This window comes from Manis javanica, chromosome 15 (assembly GCF_040802235.1).
Source record: "Manis javanica isolate MJ-LG chromosome 15, MJ_LKY, whole genome shotgun sequence".
NCBI classification, from domain to species: domain Eukaryota; kingdom Metazoa; phylum Chordata; class Mammalia; order Pholidota; family Manidae; genus Manis; species Manis javanica.
Window position 1 is genome coordinate 68,218,039 of NC_133170.1, and position 10,416 is coordinate 68,228,454.

The 10,416-nt window shown below is 49.2% G+C and overlaps 1 protein-coding gene across 17 annotated transcripts in view; it reads left to right on the forward strand.

Annotated features, from left to right (window-relative positions):
* Window positions 1-10,416, forward strand: part of CAMKK2 (calcium/calmodulin dependent protein kinase kinase 2) — a 58,420-nt gene that overhangs the window by 26,705 nt on the left and 21,299 nt on the right. For 13 of the 17 annotated variants that reach the window (XM_073222929.1, XM_073222932.1, XM_073222934.1 and 10 more), the window contains 8 exons: window positions 132-300; window positions 2,925-2,946; window positions 3,070-3,158; window positions 4,314-4,513; window positions 5,080-5,133; window positions 7,139-7,212; window positions 7,298-7,385; window positions 8,520-8,648. In XM_073222929.1, coding sequence (XP_073079030.1) covers window positions 132-300; window positions 2,925-2,946; window positions 3,070-3,158; window positions 4,314-4,513; window positions 5,080-5,133; window positions 7,139-7,212; window positions 7,298-7,385; window positions 8,520-8,648 — 825 coding nt within the window. The remainder of the gene's footprint in view (window positions 1-131; window positions 301-2,924; window positions 2,947-3,069; window positions 3,159-4,313; window positions 4,514-5,079; window positions 5,134-7,138; window positions 7,213-7,297; window positions 7,386-8,519; window positions 8,649-10,416) is intronic. The other 4 variants (XM_073222935.1, XM_073222936.1, XM_073222943.1 and 1 more) reach the window with 1 other exon arrangement.

The window sequence follows — 10,416 nt, forward strand, 5'->3', positions numbered from 1 at the left end:
GTGAAGAATTTGCCTTTCCCTTTGTAGCCTCCTTTCTGGGTGTTTTGGACCCTTGAGGACTGGGCATATTTTCCAGATGGCCATTTGGATCTCGCACTCTGGGTTTTTCCTGCGCCTGTCATTCTTACTAGGAAAAGCAGTGGACTGCAGCTCTCCCGCTGGCAAACACAGTCATGTGGATGCTGCCTCCTGCTCACGACTTTTCTTGCTCTTCCTTCCTCTGCTTCTCGTCTCCGGTCTGTTCCATGTGTCTGTGCCAACAGGTTCTGGATGACCCCAACGAGGACCATCTGTACATGGGTAAGAGAGCCCTTGCCTTCTGCCACCCAGGCCCCAGGGTCCTCTCAAAGCACCTCCTGGACTGGCCCCTCCCACCAAGGGCAGCTTCCCCTTTCCCATTCCAGCTGGGCTCCACAGTGGGCCACACATAAAGCAGCAGCCCTGTTTGAAGCAGGAGGTGGAAGGGAGTTCTTGCTGGGAACTTTATCTGGATGCCCTTTTCATTCACTTGCATATATTTATTGAGCACATACTATATGCTAGGTGCCATTTTAGGATAAAGATGATGAAGCTGACATTCTAGTCAGGGAAGACACAACTAAATAAACCTAGATAACTTCAGATAGCTCCTCAAGAAGGTTAAACAAGGTGATGTAAGAGGGAGAGATGGAGGGGGTCACATACAGCACCTGAATGTCAAGGGCACAGCTCTGTTACATCTGGGGAACAGCATTCCAGGCAAAATCAATAGCAGTTGCAAAGGTCCTGAGGCTGGTGAGAGCTTAATGTGTTTGAGAAAAATGTGGCTGTGTGGATGGAGATGGATGGTCTGGGAGGCCATGTTGGGGCATTTGGAGACCTGAGGGCTCTTGAAGGTCTGGACACTGCACATGGAAATGGGAGGATTCAAGGGCATCCTCAGAGACCTCTTTTTTAAATGATGAGGACATGGGGCAGCCCTCAGTCAGCTTTCAGTGTAAGCACTGATGAGGGAAGAAAGGGAAGGACTAATTCAAAACTGGACAGCAAACTCTCGGGCCCAAGATCAACAGTGCATGTGTCCTGGTAATGTCTGGCTTGGGTGGGGATTCAGATGAGCCTGTGCATTTTTAGTGGGTATCAAGATTCTAGGAGGGGTATCAAGTAGATGAGGGAAGTCGGCATGACTAGGCCCAGCCTGGAATCCAGAAGTCTCCTGGATGAGCACAGGGATGATCCTTTGCTGCGTGAGGAGTAGTTGATCAATGTAATGGATATGGTTTGAAAATAGAGCTCAGAGCTCAGTTTTCCTAAAGTAGTTGCTGTGGTTCAGTTCCCAGATGCTGCTGTTGCTCAAGATATTTTTCATTTTTCCCCTTAGGTTTTTATTGTGAGAAATGTTAAGCCTACAGAAAAGTTGAAAGAATAGCACAGTGAATACTTGTATACCTACTACCCAGATGGAACAGTAAATTTTTGTTGTATTTACTTTATCAGTCTAGCTACCTACCTGTTTTCTGCATTTTTTTTTTTTGCTAAGCCATACAGAAGTAGCAGACATCTTGACACTTCAGCCCTTAAATACTCAAGTGTGCATCACATAAATAGGATATTCTCTTAGATGAATGCAACACTATTATCATATCTGAAAAAATGAATTCCTCTTCCCTGAGAGCATCTAATGTGCAGTTCACATTCAAATTTTAGAACTTCAAAGCCTTCCTGTAGAAGTGAAAAAGCCAGTCACAGAATGTCATGTGTTGTATAATTCCATATATATGAGATGTCCTGAATAGGCAAATCCACAAGAGAAAGCAGATTAGTAGCTGCAAGGGGCTGGGGGCAGGGCCATGGGGAGTGACTTAAATGGCCGAGGCCAGCAGGTGAGGTTGGAGGGGTTGGGACTAGAACTAGGTAGAGGCCGATTTAGTATTCATAAAGTTTAGTATTCACAATTTTGTGAATACTAAATGCCTCTGAGTTACACACTTTTAAATAGTTAATTTTGTATTATGAAAATTTCATCTCAGTTTTTAAAAGTGCAAAACCCTCTGACACCAACAAAAACACTGTGCATTCCCTGAATACACTTTTTCTAGTGCTTGGTGACTGGGGAGCTTCCATACATACATGGGGCTGGGAAGAACTTGGTGTGGTGTGAGGCATTAGTGTGTCGTGTGTGAATGTGGGACAAGGGCCCTGTTTAGGAGGAATGGGATGGCTTGGCCTTGGAGACAGTGAGGAACTCTCCATCCCATCTCTAGCTCCAAGCCTTGGTCTGGATTGAGTCACAGGAAAGAAGCTGAGGACCAGGTGACCACGGAGCATTGAGGAGTTGGCATAATATTATTCAGCCATTCTTGGTCTGTAGCCTGACACACCCTGGCAGCTGGAAGAACGTAGGAGGGGTTGCTTTTGCTGTTTCTTGAATTGAAACTTTTGTACAGTTCTCAAGACCTCCAGGGTTAGTTCTTTGTGCATAAGGAAATTGACATTTGGGCCATGTCCCCTTAGACCTGTTCTTTGGCACGAGGTGGCTCAGGACCTGGGTGTGTGTGACTAGGAGGATGTAGTTTAGCATCAGTCATAGCCCTAGAACTTCCAAGGCATGAATGGAGAGGCGAAAGAGGCTCATGGGCTGCCCCCACCTGTCTCCTGTCTCCCTGTTTTGTTTGCTCTGGCAGAAAGTCTTCAGCTATTTTGAGAACTGGAAGAACAGCCAGACTGGGGTCCCAGGGACAGCATAAATCTCTACCCTGCATCCTCCTGATGGAACTTAGAAAAGCAGGACCTTGAGCAGCTTTGGTTTGGGGGGCTTTTCCTCTCCCCAGCCCCAGTATTAGTTTCTGTGCTTCTTGGTGTTTCTAGGGAGGTGGGGAGGATGGGGAGGAAGATGGATCTTCAATTTCCCAATGTAACAATTCACCCCCTTCTTTTCCCTACAGTCTTTGAACTGGTCAACCAAGGGTGAGTGTCCCCACTTCCGCTGGGTGTGATGCCTGAAGCTGCTTGAGCTGCAAAGCTGAGCGGGCCAGGGCTGGGCTCTGCTGTGTGTCTGGTTTGCTTTTCATGCATGTGTCCACCTTTCAGGCCTGTGATGGAAGTGCCAACTCTCAAACCGCTCTCTGAAGACCAGGCCCGTTTCTACTTCCAGGATCTGATCAAAGGCATTGAGTACTGTAAGTGGGACCTGCAAGAGGACTCTCACCTGGGGCAGGGGGGTGGGAGGATGGTTAGCATTGCCAGGTAGTAGATGGTAGGCAGAAAGTTTCTTGTTTCCCTCCTGGAGTATAAGGAAGTGGGTAGGAAACAGAATTGTCTGAGATGCAGGATCACAGACATTTGCAGAGAGCCCTCCTGAGGCCATGCTACTGGTGAGCAGAAATCCTTCTTCCTGCCATACAGAAAAATTAAGAGCAATAGTGATAATGACCATTTATCCAGTACTTTCTATGTGTGCCAGACATTTAGGGGCTCCATTTGCATTGTCCCTTATTCCTAACAACCTTGGGACAGGGATCCTGTTAACCTCCTGGAGGCTTAGTTTTCCTCATCTGTAAAATGGGAATAAAGTATCTCACTGGGGCTGAAATCAGCCAATAGTTCTGACTGGCATGAGCAGTTCTGACTGGCAAGTGTCCTTTTTGCTTCCAGTTGTTAAAAATGTTGATGTTACCACATCAAATTATTGTGAGATTTAAGTGGGATAAATGGGTATCACTTACACAGAGTAAGACCCCAGACTGGGTGCTCAACAGAGCTGCTGCTCCTGTTACTGATGTAATCCTGTCAGCAGCAGTGGGATCTTCTAGGCCATAGGACTCTCCTCTCCCATGGGCTGATAGGCAGGAACAGTTAGCTCAGTCCCTAAATCCTGCTTTGTGGTTCATACTTCAAATCCACCTGCTCTAGTCATTGTTGGGCTGGTGAACAGGTTGAGCATTGGCATTAGTAAATGAAAATATGTTTTACTGTCACAAGTCTTGAGGCTTTTAGCTGGGCGCCAAGCTCAACAAAAACTGTGCATGCACTGTCCACCTGGCTTAGACTCTTAAGGAGGTTATAATTGTTATTGGCAGTTGGTGTTTTTCTCCACATTTTTGAGGACCAAGGACCAAGAACTCTCTTAATGACACACTTTTCGTCTAATCTTCAGAGCTGTGGGTGTCAAGCAGGTTTGGGAGGGGAAGGCTGAGACAGGCTTGGGGCTGTGGGAGAACATAGGGGGCTATGCCTGTATCTGGGCTATATGGGCCATATGGGTCTGTATCTGGGCTATATGGGCCACATGGAGCTCCTCACATGCTTTTCCTGGCCTCTCTCTCCCATCCCAGTACACTACCAGAAGATCATACATCGGGATATCAAACCCTCCAACTTGCTGGTCGGAGAAGATGGGCACATCAAGATCGCAGACTTTGGTGTGAGCAATGAGTTCAAGGGCAGCGACGCACTACTCTCTAACACTGTGGGAACGCCTGCCTTCATGGCACCTGAGTCGCTCTCAGAGACACGGAAGATCTTCTCTGGGAAGGTAGGGTCCTACCGGAGATGCTGAGTTCTACCACGTTAAGGTCCATTCCGTTTTAAGTGGCAAAAATCCAACTCAAACTGGCTTAAACAAAGGCTCCATTGGATTGTGTAAATGAGAAGGGGGTACATTCGGCTTTAGGCTTGGCTAGATAGAGGGATTCAGATAGGAATCCATCTCTCCATCTCTCAGCTGTTTTCTGAATTGGCTTTTCCCCAGGTGGGTTGGCACCAGGATACTTCCCATCAGCGTAAGACCTCAATGGATAGGATATCTTTTGTCCAAAGAGTGCCTAGATTGGCTCTGATTGGCCCCACAAGGGACATGTGCCCATCCTTGGACCAATCACTGTGATTGGGGGAAGTGGTGCTCTCATTGGCTAGACCTGGGTCATGTGCCTACCCAGAGGCCAGGAGGCAGGTTAGATCCATTCCTAATCCATGGACTGAGTATGGAAGAAGTGGTTCTCCAAAGGAAAGCTGTAGGATTGGATGCTGGACCTACAACTGCAGTAGACAACTTTCCCTACCCCTTGTCCCCTCACATGTAGCTCTCTTTTTTTCTTACAGGCCTTGGATGTTTGGGCCATGGGTGTGACACTGTACTGCTTTGTGTTTGGCCAGGTAACAGGGTGGGGTGTCCTGTCTCCTGAGTGTTGCTAGGTGGCCCCCTTAGATTAATAGTTACCCTTACAGGGAGACAGCATTTATTCATTGAAAAGTTATATTATTTTATTTCCACAGTTAGGCCTGGGTATGGAAAGGATGCTTTTCCAAATGTACATATCTGTATATAATAGTCACACCTGTGAAAAAATGGTATGTTAAAACAAGGATTGGCAGAGGCTATAAATAGTTGTAAATAGAGGCTGTAAACAGAGGTTGTAAATAGTTGATGAATTTAGGGCAAAGACAGCAAATGTGCCACCTCTCCCCACTCTTAAACCAGAGGAAGACATCAGTAATCAATCACTGCACTCTTTCCTCCTGAGCCCGGTACTGCTTTGATGTTCTTCTCAGGAGAATGTTCCTAAAAGCTGTTGTTGGAGGGATAGGATTGGAATGGAAGTTAAAGTCCATTTGGCATTATTTTGGTTTAGTGAGTGCCATTTTGTCTGTCTTGTTATTGTTTCTTTGTTGTTATTTTTTATATTATTGATATTTAGGGGCTCTGTTTTTAACTTTGAAGTTCAGATTGATTGTGTAATGAAAGTGTGGATTTTTCCTTTTCATGAGCTTATACTCCTATTGAAGAAAGCTTAAGAAATTGGTACCAGGAGGAAGTAAAGGATTTTATAATCTGCACTCCCCCCAACATTTGATTAGAAAAATTTCAGCCATATAGCAAAGTTGGAAGAACTGTACAGTGAACACCCATGTAGCCATCACTTGGATTTCACCGTAACTGTTTTACAGTACTTGCGTTATCACATCTGTCAATCCTCAACATGTCTCAATTTTTTTATACATTTCAGAGTAAAGGCATCTTTATACTTCCTTCCAAGTGTAGTCATTAAATAGAGCTTACTATTTGTTCATGGCTCTGTTTTTTCTTTTAGGGTAAACTTTACATGTGATGAAATATACAGATCTTAAATGTACTATATAATGAATTCTGTCAAATGGGTACACCTGTGCAGTCCAGACTATCTCAAGTCACTGCTCTTAATGAAATCATTTTCCTTGGATAAGAGTGGACCAGGTCACATTTTGTGACCTTTTCCAACCTCATGAGCACCCTGCATAAAGGTTCCTTTTTTCCAGAATAATACCTGAGTTCCTCCTGGGTTAGGCCCTCTATTGGTGTAAGCACTGATCTGAGCTTCTCTAAAATAAGAGGAATATTCTTATGGCTTCTGAGAGGATCAGAAATAATTCAAGCATTCATTAATTCAACAGTTTATTGAGCCCCTACTTTGTGCCAGGGATGTTCCTGGGCACAGAGGAGTCAGCAGTGAGCAAGACAGACAAAAGTCCCTTCTCTGCTGGAGCTGATGTCCCGATGCAGTAGTTAAACAATGAGCAAATATATGTGTAATACAATATCAGAGATAGGGGCTATGATGAGAAATCACATGGTGATGGGGCGGGGTGTCTGTTTGAGACAGGAGCTCAGGAAGGCCTCCCTGAGAAAGTGAGCTTTTATCAGACACCTGGACGATAGGGAAAAACAAGCTGTGCATATGTTGGTGGGTAGAACATTCCAGGCAGAGGGAACAGCCAATGAAATGTTGCTCTGAAGAAACCTCAGTACAGGGCCTGGCCCAGGCTAAGCTCTCACAAATCTGTTTTGTGATTTGTGTTCCCTCTTTTGTATTCTTAGTATTATTATCCTTCACTTGGCAGGTGGGTGAAGAAGAGTGTTTGCTTCTAAATAAGTAGGTAAATTAAAGCCCAGTTAGAGAGGAAAGCCACAGTGTAGTTGGGGAAGGGCTGTAGCCCTTCTAGAAGGATATTCCTGGTCCTTATTAAACTCTGGCGGACGGGAACTGCTTCCTCCGTAAACCAGGTCACTGGGCTATTTATTTCTCTTCTGTAACCCCTGTGGCTTAAATGCCAGAGCAGGGAAGCACTTGCAGGACAGTGTGTCAGCCATTGACAGCTGCTCTGTCCCTGACCCTCTTCACAGTGTCCGTTCATGGATGAGCGAATCATGTGCTTACACAGTAAGATCAAGAGTCAGGCCCTGGAATTCCCAGATCAGTGAGTAGCATCTGTCCGCCACCTCCCTCTCTGAGCCCTTGGTCATGGTGTTTATTTCCCACCCTGATGTGTCTCCTGTCCCCAGGCCTGATGTAGCTGAGGACCTGAAGGATCTGATCACCCGCATGCTGGATAAGAGCCCTGAGACAAGGATTATGGTGCCAGAGATCAAGGTACCTGGGGGCTGCTGCTGCTGTGGGGTAGCACTGGGGGCTTGGCCTGCCTCTGCTTGGAGGTGTTTGGCTTAACGCTCCCTTGGCCCGACCCCACACCCCTCCATCTGTGGCGCTGCACAGTCCTTAGCACTGCTGCCCTCCCAAGCCCTGGGGCTCCTGGGGACTGGTGTGGGGGCAGAGGAAGTGGGGACAAGACTTGGGATTTGTGTTCACTTGGTTGTCAAAGTAGGATCTGCTGCCAGCCAGGCAGCTAATGCTGTCTCTGGTTGGCTTGGGCTAATGGCAGCCATCCTTCCTGGGCCAGACCAGGCCAGATGAGAGTGTGGTCCACATTCTTGCTGCTGAAGTCCTAGGACTAGCTCTGCCCATCCCTTTGAGGAATTGCAATGAGGGTAGGAGGAAGTTAGTGAGAAGTCCGACTCCACTCCCACCCCAGCCTGCTGAATTCCACCCAGTTGCAGAAGGCACTGTTAGAAGAGGGACCCCCATCTGTCCTGACACCCCTGCCAGTGCCACATACACACTACATCTGGCCTTTAAGAAATCTAGAGTTTGCTTTGGGAACTCCTAGGATCCTGGCTCGCTAGCATTTGAGGAGGGGACAGCTCAAAAGGTTATAGATAAAGGCTTGGACCCAGTGGTGGCCACTGTGGGACAGACACCTGCTTGGGTCCTCTCCTGATTGTGTCCATCTAGCCACACTGCCTCCCTGAGCCTCTGTCTCCTCTTGTATGACTGGGGAGGGTGCTGCATGTTCTGAGCTGAACCTATGGGAATTAAAGAGGTTGCTGAGGAATGATGGGCCATCGTTGGGCAGCCATGAGTGGCAGATGCCAGAGTCCAGTCACTTCTGCCAAGACCTAGAGCCAGGTGGAGAATCTGGCCAGGCACATGTCCGGCCTTGGCCTCATGTCTCCCTCCCATTCTCTGCCTCATCTTTTCCACGTTTTCTGCCATCTCACTCACCCCCTACCCTCTGCCTGGCTCTGAAGCATGCCCGATATCAGGCCACTGCTTCTCCCCACTCACATTCCCTCCCTGACTCTGCTTGCTGCCAGGGCCTCAGTGTTACTCTCTGGCCCCTGTCAGCCAGCTGTGACCATCCCTCACCCTTCCTGTCATTCCTTGAAGCTGCACCCCTGGGTCACAAGGCATGGGGCGGAGCCGTTGCCATCGGAGGATGAGAACTGCACACTGGTGGAGGTGACCGAAGAGGAGGTCGAGAATTCGGTCAAACACATTCCCAGCCTGGCGACCGTGGTAAGGCAGGATGACCCACTGACTGAGACCAGGGACAGCACCTGAGGCAGGCTCAGCAAGGATGAGTCAGGACACGGGGGCATCTGAGAAGTAGACATTGGGCCCGAGAGTCGGGGGATGGCAGGTCTGCCCCTAACCCACAGGCACCAGCCCCTGACCATGGTTACACATCAAGCCAGGTGAGCCCTGCATCTTCTAGCTTTAATTATGTCTGCAGCCAGGCCCCGTGTTACTGGGGAGAGGGCTAGCTTCTCCAAGGATCCTCCTGTGCTTTCTATGATTTCCTGCTTTCAGAGCACATCAGAGGGAGCAGGAGAAGGACCAGGGTGGTGCTAGGTCGGGGTGGGTGCTAGAGCTGAGGTTGCTAAGATGGGGTTCCCATCCAGCTGGGTCTTCAGTCTCAGGAGTGGGTAGTCTGGCTCATCTCATGTCTGCCATGTGGACCGCTACCAGTTCTGGGGTGGGGGTCCCACTTCACATGCCTCAGAAAATTCTTCCTGACTCCTGAAGGGGGGAGTTTGCTCAGGAGCTGCTGGGCCTCTTTTTGTGGCCTTACGTTTGGGTCCTGACCCCGGAAGAAGAAACCAGAATGAGGAGCCCTCAGGCCTAACCTTGGAGACTCTGGGAATCAGCCACATGCCAAGCCTCTGCCCAGGGTGGTGTCTGGCTCTAGGAGGGAGACCAGGACCCTCAGGGGCCCAGGCAGCAGTCTTAGGGACAGAATCCAGCTGGTCGCCCCACTGTGGCCACCTTGAAAGCCCTGGTAGGCATCAGGACAGCAGTGGCCCCAGCAGGCTGTGGGAGGGGGCTGGTGGGACGTCTGCAAAGGCACAGTGTCCGCCACTTTTGGAGCCCAAGTGCTGGCTCCTCCCCAGCATTGCTCCTCTCCCTGCTGCTCCTCTATCCTCCCAAAACCTGAGCCTGCAGATGGGGCATCCATTCACATCCCCCCACCCCAGGGGCTTCTGCATTACCTTCACTGTGAAAAACTCACACCCACTCTCTCTTTCTCATCCACCCACTGCATCTGTGTCCTGTGCCCACAGTGAGGGAGGCAGCCAGCTTCAGACCCAGCACCCACGGCAGGCTGTTCTCTACCAGGCTTGGGATAATCTTGGGAGAAAGCATCTCACCCTAGAGGTCTGAATGGTCATTGATTATTCAGGAAACACTTCCAAAATACCGAGTGGTTTCTCAGGCCTGTGCAGGGAGCAGGGATCCAGCACTGAGCAAGTCAGACACAGCAGCTATGGGGCAAACAACAAATAACCCAGCAATGTAACAGGGGCAGCGAGGTGTACCCTTAAGGGGGAATGCGGCCAGGGGAAGGGTGGGAGAAGCTCCCTGGAAGTAGCAGATGTGCTCTGAAGGGATGGCAGGGTGTTAGCCCGGCTAAGAGGAAAGAGAGGGCGAAGGGTGTTTCTGGTAGAGGGACCAGAAGACGCAGGATCCTCTGGTTGGAGAGAGGGAGGCCTGAGAGAAGCTTCAAGAAAGCCAGGGCCATGAAGCAGAGCACAGAAGGTGGGGGGAGGGTGGTATGAGTCTGGGTGCCGGGGTGGGGGTGTGGGGCAGACCACATAAGTCCTGAGGCCATGGCAAAGATTTAAATCTTGGTCCCACGAGGTTTGGGAAGCACCTGCAGGATTTGAATCGGGAGAAGCATGGTGTTGGCCTTGGAAAGATCCCACGTGGGTAACGGACTGTGGGCTCCAGGGAGGCAGTGGGGGCTGCAGCAGCCGCCAGAGCTGGGGGGCTGGCGCAGGCACAT